General features: G+C 44.5%; 1 protein-coding gene across 1 annotated transcript in view; it reads right to left on the reverse strand.

The window, feature by feature from the left end:
• Window positions 1-21792, reverse strand: part of neto1l (neuropilin (NRP) and tolloid (TLL)-like 1, like) — a 90221-nt gene that overhangs the window by 24894 nt on the left and 43535 nt on the right. The window contains exon 5 of the mRNA XM_034109195.2: window positions 1-41. This exon is cut by the window's left edge and continues 1 nt beyond it. Coding sequence (XP_033965086.1) covers window positions 1-41 — 41 coding nt within the window. The remainder of the gene's footprint in view (window positions 42-21792) is intronic.

Here is a 21792-nt window from a genome sequence, read left to right on the forward strand (position 1 = left end):
GGGGAGAGGGGGGGGGACTCCCTGGTCTGCAAAGTCCGGATCTGAGGAGAGAACAGAAGAGGGGGAGAGGGGGAGAGGGGGAGAGGGGGGGGGGGCATTCATTGTTAATACATGAAAACAAAATTCAAACTGAAGCTGAAACAACCAGGTGGGACTTCCTGCACACAACATGTCTCTCTTCCTAAACTTGGCTTTGCAGCACTCCAACGTCTGAAGCTGAACCCTTCCTAATCTTGGCTTTGCAGCACTCCAACGTCTGAAGCCGAACCCGGAAAACAACCTGACGTAGGACTTTTACATATTTACGTTGTATTACACGCACTGCGGTGGCTGTAGTCATCATGATGGGTGCAACGAGCTTAAAGAGTGACCTGTGCTTCCTTCATGAGAACCAAAAGTCAACGTTAAGTTATTTCAATTTAATCCGGGAGAACATGTTTCCCTCACGCTGTATGGGAGCCAGCATGCTAGCACACACACTGATACTCCTCACACACTGATGTTACTCATATATAATGTTTGCTACAGTCATCCACCAACATTTCTAATTACAACTACATACAGTTTAGGCCAGTGTTTCTCAAACTCTTTCATACCAAGGACACTTAACCAATAAAAAAACACTCGCGGACCACCTAACTCCACAAATATCCCAAAACACATAGTTTTTTACAAATCGCCTGAAAATTGTACAAACAACATGTGTGATGAAGGTGCTTATCTGGGCTATATCATGCAATCAAAAGTGAAACTTAAGCTTGTTGCATTGCGGAGATATTCCCGCGAGAGTGCGAAAAACTTAAATAAATGTATTTATTTAAAATGTGAAATGTTACCAATATACTCACGGACCACTAGGGGGCGCGCACACGCGGACCACACTTTGAGAAGCACTGGTTTAGGCTGATGTGAATGTTGCTCGTATTTTCAAATTTGTCTGCATATACCAAATCAATGGATTGTAATCTACCATTATGAGGAAGGCAATAAGCTTCACATGCTATGTCAATCCCTCAGACTCAAATGTCAGTCTGTAAGTAGTGTTGCAAGTATGGCTAAAATGTTAAGGGTGCTTTATGCATTTAATAGCGTAATATAACCCTATATTTCCTACTTCCAGGACACTAATTAAAGCGGTGTGCAAAAGCCTTTTCCAGCCACATTCGAACCTGTGTTAGTCGAGCGCATTATGTAACTGAAAAACTCGTTTAGACCCAAAAAGGCACAGCGCTAAATTGCTGTTATGCTAGCAGCTAACCAAATGATGAGAATGAGCCCACTTGTGCAAAACACCCCCATTTGAGCTGTACGAGTCAGACTCTGGAATCAACCGCATTTTACTGCAGCTTTGACAGTCATTTTGTTTAATTAGGTTTAATATAATAAGTAGGGCCGGGACTTTAACGCGTTAATTAAGATGAATTAATTACACAAAAATTAACGCGTTAAAAAGATGTACGCATTTTAATGGCACTTTAATCGCACTTATTTTTGCACAGCGGAACGTTTCTCACTGGATGAGTTTCAGGCGTACCGATTATACTGGAGCACCAACTAACGTTCATGACTTCAGCATGGGACTTCAAACAACAACAACCCACGGTGAACAATAGTCAAACATGAACGAACAAGCTGATGAGACCGCTTTAGTCGGCCCCGTGGATGGGACATTTTGTTTTAAAAAACGGACGGATGGAAGCGTCGACAAGAGCACGGTGGTGTGCAAATTATGCAAAAAAGAATTTGCATATCACCGCAGCACATCAAGCCTAAAGTATCACCTAAATGCAAAGCATGTAGCAGCTAGCGTGTAGCAGCTAGCATGTAGCAGCTAGCGTGGACGTTAGCCCGACTCCGAGTGCAAGGAACCACACCCTGACCCAACCCACACTCAACCAGATGACTGGTTTCAGGGCCAGGATAAGTCAGTCCACGTCTGAGAGAATAACCAGCTCCCTGGATTGCACTCGACTGTAGACCACTTGGGGTAACATCCATGTGGAAATGGCTTCTCACTGTTCTCAGGTCAGATATGTATATTTGATTAAAAATGCGATTAATTTCGATTCATTAATTACAAAGCCTCTAATTAATTAGATTAATTTTTTTAATCGAGTCCCGGCTCTAATAATAAGACCAGATACTCTTTCTCGGACACAGTGTCTGTGAAACCATGTCTTCTGGGGGAGCCGGTCTAACTAAAGCTGAAAGGCAATAAGCTCACCGTGGAGCCACTAAAGACTTATATAAGATGAAATAACAAAACCCCACGGATAAAAACTAAGCTCAACAAAGTCTTATTGTTGTTCCCTTGTGCCGTGGCAGAACAAAAAACACATTTGAAGCTTAAGAGATGAATAGCACGTTATAAATATCCTGCAGAAAGGTTTCTAATCACCGTCTGGGACTATAATCCTAACCTGAGAATAAAAAACCGTAACAAAGCTGATGCCATACGTTTTGTCAGCTGAATAAGATCAGGGAGGCGTCGGTAAAGTTTTGAAAGTCAGCTTGAATGGAATAAGCTTTTTTTTCTTCACAGACTTCACAGTCTCCCCGCAGATTCAATATCGCCCCTCAGATGACTTCACACGAGACAGAAATGGACTCTACTGTTCTTCCACGTCAGTGCCCGCTGCGCAGGGATGTGTACCCAGGCAGAATATCACATGCCTCTCAAGCAGCACCTTATTCCAACGATTTTTAAACCCGATAAAAGGGAAATAATAATGGAAACTATTACGGAAGCAGCGGGATAATGTACTTATGCTCCAATTTCTGAGCTAGAAGTTTGCTTTAATGGACGCCACCTTGTCGCCAAGCCATGAAAATCACTGTTATTTAAAAATTATCCATCCTGCCGATTCCATTTGATTCCAGAGCGGCAGCAGTGCCTTCAAAGAAGCCTGTTAGCTGTGGGCTGCATTCATTGGACGAGCAGGGAACACAAAAAGGCTTCACATGTACTCTGACTGCTGGCTACCTCTGACTGAGCGCAGTGTGGAACATGAGGTCTGATTGCACAGCGGGAACCTCTTGCATAAATGTCACCGCCTTTATGTCCGCCCCAATTTTTCTGTCTAGACATGAGTCAGAGCTTCAGTGTGTGTGTGTGTGTGTGTGTGCTCACCGGTCATTCGGTGTGTGTGACGATGACACTCGCTGCACGACGAGAGTCTTGGTCTGAAACTACGATACGATAATACTTTAATGGTCGGATCAAGTCTGACATTTGACTTGCATCGCTATCAAGATACAATACATGAACATCTACCATAACAGCTCAATCACCGAGAGAAGACATTTCCAATGACCCTGTAGCTTTTGATGTGGGATTTAGCTCTCGAAGCTCCACCGACGGCTGCAGCAAAGCTTCGCTCCTTGACGCAGTAAAACATTCATGTGAACACAGAAGCATCCAGAAGAGCCTCTGAGGCGTTCACTGCCTATACTCACGATTACGTGTTGCTTTAAACTAAACTCAAAGGATCCTATCTTTAAAAGGCTCAACAGGAACTGCGGTTCAATTGAAGCTGGCCCCTGTGGCCTGGGCACTGCTAACTGGTCGTGAACAACGTTTTATTTGTCTGATGGGAAAGCGATGGTGTGCCGTAAACATCGACAAAGAAAGTGATTTTTCTTTTTAAGAGCAAGACACAGACGTCTATCATTTCTCGTCTCTCCGTTCCCTCAGAAGTGAATCAGAGCTGTCTAAACTCGTCCGTTATCCAGACGATATGGTCACTTATAATCAAATATTCACGTTGAGAGGCTAGATGAACCCCTTTTTGCCATTGGAGCGTAGAAATTATTTAACGTGCGACAAATCAATATGACGGGTGTTAGCTGCAAACCTTTTAAAAGAAAAACTGTTGGACGGACATTTGAGGAAAATCTTCAAGCTCAATGAGACGACGGATTCCCTTTGATACATGTAAGGTAAATATGAAGCTAAAGCAAGCGGATTAAAGGAGCTTTAATGTTGCTGGTAAGCAGAGATGGGGTCGTTACTAAAAAAAAGTAATATATTACATATTACTTTAAAAAAAGGTAATATATTACACTACTTCGTTACTCTCTACATAAAGTAATTCGTTACTTTACTCGTTACTTTACTCGCAGGCCCGGCCCGCCCCTCCCTGCAGGCAGATCACGCAGACTGCTAAAGTTTCAAATGTTCTCTTTAGTTCAGTTTCCATTGTCGCATAAGACTGATCCAGATCCTGAATGTGTTCCTATCTGACCGTGGCTGTCCTCTGTCTCCTGCTATCTGACCGTGGCTGTCCTCTGTCTCCTGCTATCTGACCGTGGCTGTCCTCTGTCTCCTGCTATCTGACCATGGCTGTCCTCTGTCTCCTGCTATCTGACCATGGCTGTCCTCTGTCTCCTGCTATCTGACCATGGCTGTCCTCTGTCTCCTGCTATCTGACCGTGGCTGTCCTCTGTCTCCTGCTATCTGACCGTGGCTGTCCTCTGTCTCCTGCTATCTGACCGTGGCTGTCCTCTGTCTCCTGCTATCTGACCGTGGCTGTCCTCTGTCTCCTGCTATCTGACCGTGGCTGTCCTCTGTCTCCTGCTATCTGACCGTGGCTGTCCTCTGTCTCCTGCTATCTGACCGTGGCTGTCCTCTGTCTCCTGCTATCTGACCGTGGCTGTCCTCTGTCTCCTGCTATCTGACCGTGGCTGTCCTCTGTCTCCTGCTATCTGACCGTGGCTGTCCTCTGTCTCCTGCTATCTGACCGTGGCTGTCCTCTGTCTCCTGCTATCTGACCGTGGCTGTCCTCTGTCTCCTGCTATCTGTATATTTTGCGCAGTCTATCTCTGCTCACGCTGTTGCGTCAGCGTGTTCTCCTGCGTGTTGGCCATGTGTTGCACTGGAGCCAGACTTCAGCCGAGCACGTACGAACTGCGCATGCGTGAGTGGCAATAACTCTCCTTACCAGCAGGCGGCGGTGGTGTGTATTCGTCATTCAAAACAGGCAACAACCGGAAAACAGAGAAGAAGAACTACGTGTGTGATATAAATAAACAACAGCTATGTGCGTTAGCTTCACCTTAGCATGTGTTCTTTGCAGGTGTTTGTTGAGGTTTGATTATGACTGATTTTAGAAAGTAACGAAGTAACGCGTGTCGGGGCAATGTTAGTAACTGTAGTGTGATTACTGAATTATTAAAGTAGCGCGTTACACTACTCCGTTACCGACAAACTCTGCTGGTAAGTGGATTTGACCTTGATAGCGAACCAGGCTAGCTGTTAGCCTTTATGCTAAGCTATGCTAATTGTCTCATTGCTGAAAAATCATATTTAACAAACAACTCTTATATCTAATTTCCCGTCACTATATCAGTGAATATTTCCGGATAATGTCGACCCGTGCAGTCTGTTTGTCCCGTGGTGCTCATCATGTGTGTGCTCCTCTGGTTTGTGGAGGTGTGCGAGGCGAGCAGACAGGAAGGAGTGATGGGAAAATCAAAGTGAAAGACAGTTAATGAAACGGCGACCTTCAGGTCATGTGTCCTCCTTGCGTCAGAGATTTATTATTGTGCTTTCGGCATCACTTAACCCGCCGCGATCACAAGGCCAAGCATGATATACACACACACACACACACACACACACACACACACACACACACACACACACACACACACACACACACACACACACACCAATACACACACACCAACACACACACTTGATGATTCCTGAGGTCCCACTCAGAGGACGCTGTGCTTGTAAATGTCTCTCGCTGCGACCCTTGACCTTTTTGATGCTCCAGCTTCTGAATTTCAATCAGGTGAGTTCCTTCCCCTGCTCCATCAATCACCCCCCCCCTCCTCCTCGATCAATCCATCCAATCAGTTACATGGATTGATACAATGATGGATGCACTAAATAAATGTGTGTTCTCAGCACACGTGTGTAATATTTGATTACCAGGTTACTTCAAGCTGTACGGTGAATAATAAACACACACACACACACACACACACACACACACACACACACACACACACACACACACACACACACACACACACACACACACACACACACACACACACACACACACACACACACACACACACACACACACACACACACACACACACACACACACACACACACACACACACACACACTTCATAAAGCTCCACTAATCTTCTGCAGCTTACTCTTTGCATCAGGAAATGCTCACTTTAAAGCCCGGGTCAGACGGTGAGTTGCCCTCCGGCTGCCGATGGGAATTGATCTCATTAATATCTATAACGTCATATCAACTCGTGTATTACCAACCAGGTATGCAAGTCAAATGGACTCCCTGTTAGTTAGCCAAGGGGTCCTGGTGTGGGAGGGGCTCAGCGGATTGGTCCATTTGGGCCAATCCGGTCCTTTGTTGTTGATCTGGGAGTTCACACGTCACAGAACCCAGGAAGCAAACAATGGAGAAAGAGAAATGTCCAACGAGGCGTTCTGGGGCAGCAGACAGGTATTCTCTGTGTTAGAGTTCTACTCCACAGGGTGCACTTTGAGGGTGTGAGACTCTGCAGACCTTTACATGCAGAAGCTTCAGAACACAAGGGGACGGGTGATAACCGGAAAAGCACGACACGGGCCCTTTAAGGTCTGAAAACAAATTAAAAGATGGATTTATTCAACTTTCTCACCATTAATTAATTTAACATTTGTATTCTTCCTCACGGCTGAAGAGTGTTCTTGTTGTCACTGCCTTTTATTAAATCAAATTATGCATGTCCTACACCGCACTGTAACATTGTTATTGTATTTCAAACCAGTATTATTGCCTTTCAGCTTGTTTTAAATCCCCTTGGTTCCGTGCAGACTTTTATTAATGTACTTAAATGCCAACGCACCAAAGGGCATTATATGTTTCAATATGTGTGTAAAGCACTTTAAATGGCGTTGAAACGTGCTGTATAAAAACACCTAATATCTAATCTAATAACTCAAAGCAACTTCTGTCTTTTTTACACCGCTCTCCAGCTCATCAAAAAGCAAATCACTCATCATCCGAATATCCAAAACACCTGTGGAACAAACCAAACCCAAAAGCATCGTTTCCAGAAGTTATTTGCAAAACGCCTCCAGAATTAAAAAAGCAGCAGCTTGCAAGCAGCAGCTGAGATACGCCTATCGCATTGCTTTCAAAAATATGCTCGCAGTGCGGCGACAGTAACTCACTCCGACAGCCAGACATAAAAAGAATCATTAGGAATGCGTTCTGGTAAAGAATGACTAAACCGATGATGAGTAGGCGGCGCCGGGTTCGCCTGCGACCTTTATTTAGAAAGCACTGCGAATGAAAAGGGACTAGCGGAAGTGTCAGGAGATGCAAATATACAACACTATGTTTTATCAATAAGACGCCACACCACGTCCCCTTTGGATTTGAGCTCTGCTTCGTCCCCTCGGTGTGAGCGGCTGACTGTAATGTATGTTAAACATCGTATGAATGAATGCTTATCTGTGTGTGGCGATATCCCAGGACACAAAAACTCAATTTCCCAGCGGCCTCATTTCCTCTCGGCGACATTTAAATAAGCACCTGATTAATAATCTCCGCCAAAGTGGTTGATCAAGCTAATGGGAGGCGGCCATTCATCACGCTGTGGCTGGAGCTGTGGAGACGGAAGAGAGACGGGGAGGAGGAGGAGGAAACATTTCCACACTTTGATTACTTCCAGCTCTTTCATCACAACTAAAGCACCGATTTGGCAGAGGTGATTGTCTCTGTCGCTTTCTCCCACAGAGCGCCATTGAGTCTGCAGTTTCCAATCTAGCAGGTCGGCCGGCTTTCAACTTCAAAAACAAGCACGCATTCAGAGGTGGGAGTAAAAGTAGATTGTAAAAAAGACTTTGTTACAAGTAAAAGTCCTGCATTTAAAACCGTAACCAGGTACAAGTACAAAGGAATTGGCATCAAAATATACTCAATTTTTCTTACTTAACAATTAAGTTATTTACAATATGTTACAGGCTCCTTCAATACGTTATACATTCACTTACATGTTGTTACGATACTGCCACTTGTATTCTGGTTTGCATATTTGTTTTCTTGCTTATTTCTTTCCTGTATCGTCTAAATAATGTGTGCTTTCCTTTATCCAATATATCAGTCTAAACTTTTATAGACGTTCACCTTTTATCCGCAGTGTATCTTTGCTGCTGTAGTGACGTTATTTTCCCTGTTGTCGAACAAATAAAGGATTTCTGAAGTGTAATGACCATTCACTATCATATTATATAACTGGATTATGATTATTAAAGCGACTTTCGACTCCACTTCGAGCGATAGAATGACGAACAAAGAACTGCTAACAGAGCACTTATATACTAATAAAGGACTGGCTTATCTAAAGCCAGTTGAGCAGCACTTGAAACGATTGGCTCTTTGAAACCTGATGTTCTTATATGATTCTGTTTTCTTCAAGGTTGTGTCTTGTTGGTCGAATGTACTTATTGTAAGTCGCTTTGGATAAAAGCGTCAGCTAAATGCAATGTAATGTAATGTAATGTAAAGCAGTACAGCTTGTAAAGCTAATTTGATCTGATTTATAGCTACTGTTACTATTTACAATATACACTGAACAAAAATATAAATGCAACAATTTTGTTTTTGCTCCCATTTTTCATGAGATGAAGTCAAAGAACTAAAACATTTTCTATTAACACAAAATAACCATTTCTCTGAAAGAATGTGTGATAGTGAGCACTTCTCCTTTGCCGAGATAATCCATCCCACCTCACAGGCGTGGCATATCAAGATGCTGATTAGACAGCATGATTATTGCACAGGTGTGCCTTAGGCTGGCCACAATAAAAGGCCACTCTGAAACGTGCAGTTTTGCTTTATTGGGGGGGTCTGGGGGGGTCCAAAAACCAGTCAGTATCTGGTGTGAGGGGTGAGGGGTAGGGGTAGGGTTAGGGTTAGGGTTAGGGTAATGTTGTGAATCGAGTGGCCCATGGTGGTGGTGGGGTTATGGTATGGGCAGGCGTATGTAATGGACGACGAACACAGGCCACTCGATTCACAACATTACCCTAACCCTACCCCTCACACCAGATACTGACTGGTTTTCGGACCCCCCCAGACCCCCCCAATAAAGCAAAACTGCACGTTTCAGAGTGGCCTTTTATTGTGGCCAGCCTAAGGCACAGCTGTGCTATAATCATGCTGTCTAATCAGCATCTTGATATGCCACACCTGAGAGGTGGGATGGATTATCTCGGCAAAGGAGAAGTGCTCACTATCACACATTGTTTCAGATTTGTGAACAATATTTGAGAGAAATGGTTATTTAGTGTTTATAGAAAATGTTTTAGATCTTTGAGTTCATCTCATGAAGAATGGGAGCAAAAACAAAAGTGTTGCGTTTATATTTTTGTTCAGTGTCGTATGGTAATGTGTTAATTGATTCATAGTGTATGCGCTAAAACTCAAGATTTATAGAGTAACAAGTGCAATATTGGCTTCCAAAATGCAGTGGAGAGGAAGTAACAAGTAGCATAACATGAAAATACTCAGTTAAAATATTCAAAATTAAACTTAAATGCAATACTTTAGTGAATGTACTTTATATATTTCCCATCACTGCACACAGGCGACACACCAACAACAGCCTGAGCAACAAAAGGTATAAAAACATCTGGGTATCTTTCTGCTGTGAAGTTCAGTAATCCCACGGGACGGAGCTTTGCTGACCGTGCTGTGGAGAGAGGAGGATTCACACGCCGAGCTGGGCCTCTGCCCGGACAGAGATTACACACACACACACACACACACACACACACACACACACACACACACACACACACACACAACACACACACACACACACACACACACACACACACACACACACACACACACACACACACACACACACACACACACACACACACACACACACACACACACACACACACACACCGGCAACACCAAATGCACACACACACACACACACACACACACACACACACACACACACACACACACACACACACACACACACACACACACACACACACACACACACACACACACACACACACACACACACACACACACCAGCAAAACCAAACACACACACACACACACACACACACACACACACACACACACACACACACACACACACACACACACACACACACACACACACACACACACACACACACACACACACACACACACACACACACACACACACACACACACACAATGTGTTGTTGTTTATGCCGGGAAGCTTAACTCTTTTCAAACAGGCGTTAATGCAGCCTGCCCTTGGAGCGCCCTGTATTCATCAAAGCAGCCGCCAACACTAAAACACACGAGTGCAACACACGGTGCCATACACACACTTTACAAAACCCAGGCTTGACAAACACACAACACAGAAATACTCTCATGGTGCCGTTTACTCAATTTGGTTCATGCTTTGTTTGCAGAGCGAAAGCTGAGAGAAATTGGCGTCTTTTCAGAAAAAATTAGGTTGTTTTTTGGCATGTTACGATCTGTGAGAAAACAACAACATGATGAATTGTGAACGTGTGTGAAGATCTAACATTTCAGAATAACCGTTAACATAATCCGTGTGAAATGTGGAATATATCATACGTTAATAATATGGTAAATGGCTTGTATTTATATTGCGCTTTCCCAGTCTTTCAGCCCTTCAACGCTCTTTACACGTACTAGTCATAATCAATCCATTCACACACATCCATGCAAAGGCAACGCCTGGCATACGCCTGCTCAGGGAGACGCACACACTCACACACACTCACACACGCTGGTGTTCAGTATGCAGACATGAGTTCAAGGGACTAACTGATGCAGCACTTCAGGTTCAGATCGATTCCAATAACTCGTGTGTGTGTGTGTGTGTGTGTGTGTGTGTGTGTGTGTGTGTGTGTGTGTGAACTGCAGCTTCATGTGATTGATCTCCATATGGGCGGCAGGTATAGAACAGGATAGAGTGTCAGGTTCAAGGACGAGCAACATGATGAAACCTCAGGGTCATCCGGTTCATGTTTGACATAAAGCCAGTGGATTATACTCTGCAGGACCCCAATGGTGCTGAACGAGGAAATAAGGAATACATTAATTAATTAAAATCAATTATATTTATGAAATTAAAGAATTAAACATGTGAATACGTTTAGGTACAACATGATGGATTTGGTCATGGTTTTGGATTTATGTTTACACCGCGACGACCTCCTAACCTATCAGGCTCTCCTCTCCTCTTTCTCTGCTTCCATCTCTCAGGCAAAAAGCACTTTCTTTCAAGATAAGATCCAATCTTCCTATTCCAATCCCAAAACACTATTTTCCATCTTCTCCTCCCTCCTGGACCCCCCCCCAAAGCCCCTCCCCCTCCTCCCTCCTGGACCCCCCCTCCCCCCTCCTCCCTTCTGTCAAGCGACTTTGTTAACCACTTTGAAAAAAAGGTTGATGATATTCGCTCTTCTTTTTCCTACTCACCGCTGGGTCACCAGACCCTCCTTCCACCCACACACTGACCTCCTTCTCCCCTCTCTCGCCAAGTGAGGTTCTTACCCTCATGACCTCTGCCCGCCCTACCACCTGTCCTCTGGACCCTATCCCTTCAAACCTCCTTCAGACTATCGCTCCTGATATTCTACCATTTCTCACCCATTTCATCAACACTTCTCTAACTTCTGGTCACTTTCCAAACAGTCTCAAGGAGGCAAGAGTAAACCCTCTCCTGAAGAAACCCACTCTCAACCCGTCTGATGTTATAAACTACAGGCCTGTCTCTCTCCTCCCGTTCCTGTCTAAAACACTTGAACGCGCTGTCTTTAAACAACTCTCCTGCTATCTCCATCAGAACAACCTTCTGGATCCGCACCAGTCTGGTTTCAAGGCAGGCCACTCAACAGCTCACCTCCTTGCTGTCTCTGAGGAACTGCACACGGCTAAAGCAGCCTCCCTCTCCTCTGTCCTCATCCTGTTGGACCTGTCTGCTGCATTCGACACGGTGAACCATCAGATCCTCCTTCGCACTCTCCAAGAACTTGGAGTTTCAGGCTCTGCACTTTCCCTCCTCACCTCATTCCTCAAAGACCGTACCTACAGGGTAACCTGGAGAGGGTCCGAGTCCGACCCTTGTCAATTAACTACAGGGGTCCCTCAGGGCTCTGTTCTTGGTCCCCTCCTCTTCTCTCTGTACACAAACTCGCTCGGATCAGTCATTAGCCCGCATGGTTTTTCATACCACTGCTACGCTGACGACACCCAACTAATTCTGTCCTTCCCCCGCTCAGAGACCCAGGTCGTCGCACGCATCTCTGCTCGTCTAGCTGACATCTCTCAGTGGATGTCTGCTCACCACCTCAAGCTCAACCTTGACAAAACTGAACTGCTTTTCCTTACGGGAAAAGATTGTCCCACTCTTGACCTGACCATCAACATCGGCACCTCTGTTGTTTCCCCGACTCAGACTGCAAGGACTCTGGGTGTGATCCTGGATAACAACCTGTCCTTCACTGCAAACATCGCTGCTACAACCCGCTGCTGCAGATACACGCTCTACAACATCAGGAGGATGCGTCCCCAGCTGACCCAGAGAGCCACGCAGGTTCTGGTCCAGGCTCTCGTCACCTCACGCCTAGACTACTGCAACTCCCTCCTGGCTGGTCTCCCTGCATGTGCCATCCGACCTCTGCAGCTCATCCAGAATGCAGCGGCTCGTCTGGTCTTCAACCTTCCTAAGTGTTCCCACACCACGCCGCTCCTCCGCTCCCTCCACTGGCTTCCGGTAACTGCTAGAATCCACTTCAAGACCCTGGTGCTTGCGTACCATGCTGCGAATGGATCTGGCCCTTCCTACATCCAGGACATGGTTAAACCGTACACCCCAGCACGTGCACTCCGCTCTGCATCAGCCAAACGGCTCGCTGCACCCTCGCTGCGAGGGGGACCCAAGTTCCCATCAGCAGAAACACGTGGGTTTGCTATCCTGGCTCCAAGATGGTGGAATGAGCTCCCATTGACATCAGGACAGCAGAAAGCTCACACACCTTCCAGACTGAAAACTCATCTCTTTCGACTCCACTTCGAGCGATAGAATTACTAACAAAACACTTATATACTAATAAAGGGCTGGCTTCTCTAAAGCCAGTTGAGTAGCACTTGAAATGTTTTAGCTATGAAGCCTGATGTACTTTATGATTCTGTTTTCTTCAAGGTTGTGTCTTCCTGGTCGAATGTACTTATTGTAAGTCGCTTTGGATAAAAGCGTCAGCTAAATGCAAAGTAATGTAATATAAAATGTTTTCCACCTTTGTTTTGAAATGTTTTCCTCTTTGTATAATGTCTGGTCCCTCTCCCTGTGTTTTTCCTCCCTGTCGTTAGTGTCCCTGGTGTGTCTAATTGTCTCATTGTGTTCACCTGTTGCCCTTGTGTTTCTCCTCCCCTGCCAGCTGTGTCTTGTCCTGTGATTACCCTTCTGTGTATTTAGTCTTCCCCTGTGCTCCATGTCTGTTCGTCGTCATTTCATGTCACTGTCACCCATGCTTGTCCGTGTCTCCTGCTCCCCGGTTTTGTTTCTGTTAATTAGTTTCTTGTTTTTTCATGCCTTCGGTTTTTTATAATAAAGCTCGCTTTTTGTTAACGAACCTTTTTTGTATTTTTTAACTACACTTGGGTATTTTCCTCAAACCTGACAATGATGCAAACTTGACATAGCTGTTTTTCCGTGTGTGTGTGTGTGTGTGTGTGTGTGTGTGTGTGAGTGACCATAACAACCCCTCGAGCTTGCAGAGATAGAGCGAAGACATTTTACAAATTGTTTTTCTTTCAAAAAAGTTAATATCCACAATTTCATGTTATTGGATGTGTCCCTTAAAATTAAACGTTGTTTGTTGAAATGTCGGACACAAGTAAAGCCTTTTCGGGGATCCTATTAAATTTAAGATTACATATTTGACAAGCGTTGGATGATGAAAAATATGTTTTGTGAAATAAATCGCTGCTTTGAGAGGTTTCAGACACACGGAGACCTTTACTGCCTGAGCAGGTGCTTTTGAACTTTCATTTTAATATTTTAGCATACCGCATATGCTAATATAATACATTCCAATATTAAATATGTAAATATGACATTCAACTGTGTGAATCTATTACAGATATGCCATTTTAATGAAGGCACATATATTATATTTCCATATGGGAATAATAAATTGCGTCCTGAAACCTCTCTGATGTGGTTTAATGTGTTCTAATGGCGTTCACTTACTCCCTTAATTAGATTTGATTTCATTGACTTGAATGTCACGCTCCTCTCCAGCCCATCGAGCACGTTGGCGTCGCCGGAGAAAACCTCTCATTTGTGAAATGAATCTGCTCCAATAATCCATCGCTCTGTGTTCCTGTAACATCTCTGCTTTTACAGGATGGAACAAACGGCAGCGACACATGAATACAAGTGTCCATTAAGAGGCTTGCTTTGAAGGAGAGCAGGAAGTCACTTACTTTCAAAGGTTTTGCTCAGTGATGGATTTCTGTGTGTGTGTGTGTGTGTGTGTGTGTGTGTGTGTGTGTGTGTGTGTGCGTGTGTGTGTGTTCTGGTATACTGCAGTGGTGTAGTTGTGTTGCTGTGCATGCTGCGGAGCTTTCAACTATGTCACTGTTGGGTCGTTGTATTTGTAACACTGCATCAATAGGACATGACATGTTCCTCCAGGCAGAGGAAGAAGCAGCTTGTTAGGAGATTCAAAGATGCTGGCAGATGTTCCGGTAACAGTGTTATGATGAATGGCTGCTGGTAAAGTGCTGTTAACTAATGCTTCCTCTGAGTCATCTTCTCCGTCTACGGGTGCTTCTTTCCTCCTGGTGTCATATTTGGCAGACAGTGACTTATAATTTAACAATGTGCTTTTGTGCGTTGGCTTTGTAGCTGATGTGCATGTGGACGATTAGCGAGCTGGCTCACAGGTTAGTGAAGGACAGCAAGATAAAGGACTTTTGTTCCTTGTAGATATCTGGGAAATAGCGCTTCACCTGAACAACAACAGCTCCACAGGAGACACTGCCTTAAAGACTAAACTCAGGGAACTAACTTCTCATGTTAGCGAACGCCACATGTCGCCATCAAAGTCTGTTTTCAGGCTTCTGCATACGTGCACATTTAAATTAAGCCAACGTGCAAAATTAGATAAATTGCCTCAAGTGACGTCAGCCTTGGTTGGAGCTAGAAAAGAGGATTTATCTTCTTCTGCATCAATTCCGACACGGTTATTGTTAAACTGTCCATCGTGCGTCCGACATCATTTTATAAGTGTACCGCTCAATCTGTGAAATACTAGAGTGCACATTTAGTTTTGAGTGCATTTGAGTGTGTATACCTCGTGTGTGTGTGTGTGTGTGTGTGTGTGTGTGTGTGTGTGTGTGTGTGTGTGTGTGTGTGTGTGTGTGTGTGTGTGTGTGTGTGTGTGCATGTGTGTATAAAAAGCAGTGATGGTGCAGATGGGAAACCATTCCTGATGGAGCAGTTAGTCGTCCCGAGGCATCACAGGTGTTTCGATCTAAGTGACGCCCCGCTGACAGACACATTCCATCCCCTTTCCATTTGGGCAACCATGCAATAAATCAACATCGCCACTCTGCCACTCATTGCTGCACCAAGAGAGACTGCAGGCGCAGAGAGGGGGGGGGGGGGGGGGCAGGGACATAAAGGGACAGCGCGAGGACACTTCTGCTGATCTGCAAACAATGCAGCACGAGGAAAGGTAATTTGAGAGTCTGATTGCTTTCTAGAGATAGTGTTTCATTTCGCTGTCATGGAATTATGAGAGGTGGCAGACTCCTGTTTCAATTTCCACTGCGTCTGGTCCCGATGGCCCGCGGGGGAATCGATGGCTCACGGACTTTTCTACGGGGTTCAATTTGACCCGGCGGGGTGATAAAGTGCAGCCAAGCACATTTTAGCAAGCGGCCAACACAAACACAAGTGGATTTAAGAGAGGAAGGCAGAACTAATTATGTGCAGCGTTAGCAATATGGGAACGTGCTTTCGGATTAGAATGTGATTTCAGGGGGAAATCGAGCCTTTAAATAGACCGAGTCAGCAGAGGCAAATAAAAGACGGAAGCGTTTCAATCTGCGGAGAGGAAGACGGGCGGGGAGAGATTGAGAAACAGGGAGGGCGAGGATGCAGATTGAGAGTTTGGCCTCAGAGCTCCACGCTTTCTTCCACTTGTCCATCCCTTAAGTGCCCACATATTGTCGAAGAGAAAACGGTTTTACAGCAGCATTAAGAATATGTGTGCACAGCAACATGAGACCGAGGAAGGTGTACAACCTGCTGCTGGTAACAATCAAACCTGTCAGCGGTGATGGAAACCTCTCAAACATTCACGTTCCCTGCGAGAATATGATCTCGAGGACAATGCAACAGCTTCTTAAAGGGAGTGAAGTTTACTGCAGTGGTGACGCATTTCCTTTGAGGAGAAACCCAAGAGAGGGTTGGAGGAAAACAGAGACCGACACGTGTTTGATAGTCTAATAGAGACTGTATTAATAAGTGATGTTGCACCCAGGGTGAATAAATTCATCAGTATTCTAAAGTAGTCTTTTGGACAAGCATGTGTTCACCTATACAAAATGTAATTGTAACATTTAAAGGGAAACTTCACTTACCACGACTCAGCTAACTAAGACGGGAGGTGTTGCCTTTAACATATTACGAAGTGAAAATCCTACATTGTAATGTTCCTGATTCAGATTTGTATTCCTAGGCTTGGGCCTCTGATAGGAGTTTAATTTACCCTAAAGAAATGTGGGAAATATGCTTTCAAGTTGCATCATGGGAAGTGTAGGATCCAGTTATTACAGCGCTTTCCCCTTTGGGACTAAGCGCAGCATATCTTGGACTCTAACGGCGCCTACACACGGCGGCGTGCCACACAACGCTTCTGCCCATTCACTTTGAATGGGGTGACGTCACGATTCGCCGAACTGCATTGTGGGAGCAAAGCGTAGCTTCTCTCGCGGTGCTCGCTGCAAAAGTAGAGCAATGTTCGACAGAGGCGTCAGCCAATCAAATCCCTCGTATGCAAATCTGACAGTACAAGCAGTAGCCAATCAAACCGCGTGTATGCTGGGAGAGCCAGACCGCAGTTATTTCCCATATGTCAAAAAATGGAGGAGAAAATGATCGTGGCGGTCGGGAATCACCCGGTACTCTACGACCAGTCCCTCTTTACCTACAGGGATACAAACCGGAGGAGCCAGGCATGGGGGGGGGGGGCAGGGACAGTGGGGGAAACTGGTAGGTTTTCGCCTGTTTGGGGAGTTTATATCCAGTGTACTTCGTTTGAATGGACAGCTAGCAAGCATAGACAGTATATGTAGCCAGCATGGATGTAGCATGAATGCTTTGCTTTGTATGTCCGGGGCGGGACATTCATGTGGTTGGTTGTTGCTCGCGTTGACTCCCCAAGCTCAAGACACGCCCACCGCCAAGCGGCAACGCACGCCGCCGTGTGTAGGGGCCGTCACGCATTGAGTTTGGCCACTCGTTTCTTTATAAACCATCTGTTGCATGGCCTCTCTTTTTGCTATCTATTTAAGGTGCTAGAGAGCTATCATATAAAAGGCTTTTTTGCTGAAATAGTCGTCTACTGCGACCAAAAGGACGCTACCAGGGCAGGGAGACTGAACCATAAGGTGAACTAGTAACTTTGTGAATCCAAGAAAAGAGGAGAAAGGCGCTCGGAGGAGAATGGCTGCATATGGGCTTCATTACTGCAAATGACCTCTAAGTATACACTTGTGCAGAAGCCTGAAGTAATGAATCCAACTGCACCTATTGCTGTATATTGTGTGTGTACACGTACAGCAAAACAGGACTATCATCCGTGTGCAGTTTGCAGACTTGGAAACCGTTTAAAAGTCTAACAATAATCCCACCTGACTGCATGCTAGGATGCTTCAACAGTTCTCTTCCTCTCAGCAGCCCCTCACAAATCATTACCACCACACTGTCTCCTCACCGTGTCTCCAAGGAGATGCAGCTTCTTTAACTCTGACCTCTCTGACCACACAACAAGAAGCCGGAGAGGAAAGACGAAGCGAAGCGGCTTTTCCCTGACATGCAAACCCACAAACTTGGAGCTGCTGTCTCCTTCACTTTGACCCCTGTCTCCGAGGGTAAAGCGGGTGTTAAATGGTCTGGATCACAATGGAAATATTCAGTGGTGGGTTGCCGTGGTGACGTCTGACTGAGCCTCTCTCCACTGAAACCAGAGGATAATCCATCTGCTGGTGTCTCTCCAATGGAAACAGTATAGGACACGAGGCCATTCTACTCTGATAGAACTGAAATGGATTAATTGTCCTCTTTTATGTAAAGTATTTTTACATAATCCTTTCATTCATGACAATAAAAGTAGCTTTAGTCAGTTTAAATTGGATTTGTTGGATTCATTTCCTCCCTGCAAAAGCTCATAAAAAAGTAATATACTTTCCAATGCCGTCTTTCTTTTACATCGTCTCCTCCTTCTAAAAAACACTCCTCGTGCGATAGCCAACCAATCCGGATGGAGCATTACAGGCAGAACATATTTACGCCAGTCAGCAAATTATTCTTGGAGAGAGAGACTGACGAGTATGGCTTCACGCCAACCAGAGCGCTCATTTCATTTGACATTATTTGGGGGCAAACAAAATCACTGTGTGTGCAAGGATTGTGTGAATCCTCCCAAAATGTCCCGTCACGCGTGACATCGCGTGAAATGGCCAGGTAGATAGAAAACACCCAGGTGAGTGCTTTCCTCAAACCATGGCCATTACATCCAAATAACTAAATGCAATCACACACTAACGGAAGTCTAATGTCTGCACGCTGAGAACTCGGCGTCTTACTGTTCCAAAGAAGTCCCAGCACAGCAGGCAGAGGGTGGTGGAGGGTGACCGCAGGGTTGGGCTTCATTTCGACCACAATTTAGGAACAATAAACATCCGAATTGAAGTGGGGTTGGCTTTAGAAATCCATGCACTCATTTGAACCTCTCTATTATTAGAGCTTTTTTTTTTTAATATTACACATGACAGTTTCACCAAAAGACTTGATTGTCAAAGTGTTGCAATGAAGGTTTCTTTCTTGTTTCACCTCCTTTACACTTCCGCTGCACGTTCAAAATGACAACAAATACTAAAGCAAGCATCCACCATGCCGCTACATTCACTTGAAATGATTACTGTGCTAAACATGCACTGAGAGCCAATACAGGCAACACATCATCTTTAAGGAAAACCTATTATAGTGTATTGTTGCCTACTTTGACAAGCTTTAACTGATTGGTCAACTGCTTACAGGGCTGCTCGATTATGGCAAAAATCATAATCTCGATTATTTGGGGCAATAATTGATATCACGATTATTAAAAAGAATTATCCATTGACTTTGAAAACATCAATTTATTGAAAAGAAAAAGGTGTAGTATGTTTTTAACAGTTGATTACCTTGAACTTTAAGTTTATTTCAATTGAAAAACCAATTAAAAAAATTAATTATTTTTAAATAAATTATAATAATTTTTTTTAATCGTTTTATTTCGATTATGTTCTTTCCATAATCGTTGCAAGCCAAAATCGTAATTGCGATTAAAACACGATTAATTGAGCAGCCCTACCGCTTACTGAAGTCCCTCCCTTTAGCCCAGGGGTGTCAAACTCAATTTCATTGCGGGCCACATTCATATTATAGTTGCACTCAAAGGGCCGGTTGTAACTTTAAGACTATATCAAAATACATATATAAATATTTAACATATATAAAATAATGTATTATATTACATTATTGCTCTGCATTGGATTATTATCGGATAGGGTAATACCTTCATAATTAACTATGTCTGAAAGCAGAAGTCTAGGGCAAATAATTGCAAGTCTCTTCAGTGAGAATGTCACAAAAAGATTTAAAAAGAAAAGAACATTCTGGAAAGAAAGTCAAAATCAAAAAATAAAAGTGACATTTTGAAAAAAAAGGGACATTTAAAAAAAGAAAAGTCAAATTTCAGATGCATTGTGGGACATGTAGTTTATGGGCAACGTGCCTCTGTAAAGTAGCATGTAACCGTATAATAAAATCATATTTTTTGCAAGCTCTTGTGGGGCCACATAAAATGAAGTCGCGGGCCGGATTTGGCCCCCGGGCCTTGAGTTTGACACCCCTGCTTTAGCCTTTAATGTGCATTGTGTTGGAGCCCTGCCACACAAACCTATATATCACACCACAGGAAACACCCAAAAAGCACAATAGGGCTTCTTTAACAGGTAGAAGCGGCAGAATATATCAAACTCCTTCTTAAATGTGGCCTTGTCTCCAAGAGGAGCTGAACATCCTGCAGCTGTCAAAAAGATTCGATCCTCAAAGTGTAGCAGAACAAGGTTGTTTTCTTTCTTTGTTCCACCTTGCTTTACATGTGTAGGTTCAGAGCAACATCAAATGCTGAAGCTTACATCCACTGCGTCTTAATCCACTTGAGAGCATTACTGTACGTGCTAAACATGCACGGAGAGCAAATTCAATTAAAAATGAAGCAGCTGCAGTACGTTTTAGACGCTTTCTAAACTATTGCTTCATCCCCAAGAGGATCTGGAAATCCTGCAGGTGTTTCTGCAGATTAAAATAACGGCAGAGGGAGAAGTGTTTTACCGCAGCAACCACTGTGTAATAACCGCTGTGCTCTGAAGGTAAAAGCTTTACTCAGCGGGGTGTTAGAGTGTCAAAGTGTCCATCACACTGATCCAGGTGTAAAAGCTCAGCACTTCTGTACATTTGCAGTCAAGGTTTCATCTACCTAGACAGCAATCTAACTTATGGATGGCACTGGGAGCCGATAATCAATATCCCAGAACTGAGGAATCATCACTTCAAAGCCACTGCGTGCACATTTGCATTTCCACGTACGGTGTCATGAGAAATACAGATGTTTTTAGCGAGGTGTGTGTGTTTAATTAGTTTCATATGCAAGCTACAGTTAGACGATCTAGTTACATTGACACAAACATTAAGGCCCCGGCCACACGGAGACGAAAACGAATCGAGGTCGATATCAAAAAAGTCTTCCGTCCACACGGAATCGGCTCAATAAACTTGTCCGTCCACACGAGACCGCTCGACCCGCTGGAGACGCTGTAGTACATATGCCTGGCCTGTAAGTGGCGCTGTACTTCCGCCACAAAATACACCAAAGGCAGCGAAGAAGACCCCCCAAGCATGGTTGCCATGGTTGCCCTTCTGTTTATTCTCCGCGGTGGATTTAGCAACATGTTCATGTAGATCTCCATGTCCACTTGTTGCTGATGGTTGTGGTTGAGGAGCTGTAGATTTTGCACTAACATCTGTATCATGGTCAGTAGCGTCTGGAGCACGAACGCAACCCTGTGATCCGCCATTGTTGTTGTTGGCAAAACGCATCAGCAATGACGCGGGTGAGCAGGAGAGGCGGGGCTATGATCGTTTAGGGCGTACACACGGTGCCGCAAGCGTTACGTTACAAAACCTTCCCACTTTGGGATGCATTATCGTTTGAGGGCTTCCGTGGTTCCGTTACGGCCTCGTGTGGACGAACCGTCCATACGATAAAGAACTATAGCGGATACCGTTCGTTTCGTTTCCGTGTGGACGGGGCCTAAGTCTCTTAAAGGAATACTTTGACCTTTGGAACAATGCTTTTAAATGTTCTTGCCGGGTGTTATGAAAAGGTAGGACCCAAATGCAGACTACAAAAAACGG

Source organism: Pseudochaenichthys georgianus, chromosome 20 (assembly GCF_902827115.2).
Source record: "Pseudochaenichthys georgianus chromosome 20, fPseGeo1.2, whole genome shotgun sequence".
NCBI lineage: Eukaryota > Metazoa > Chordata > Actinopteri > Perciformes > Channichthyidae > Pseudochaenichthys > Pseudochaenichthys georgianus.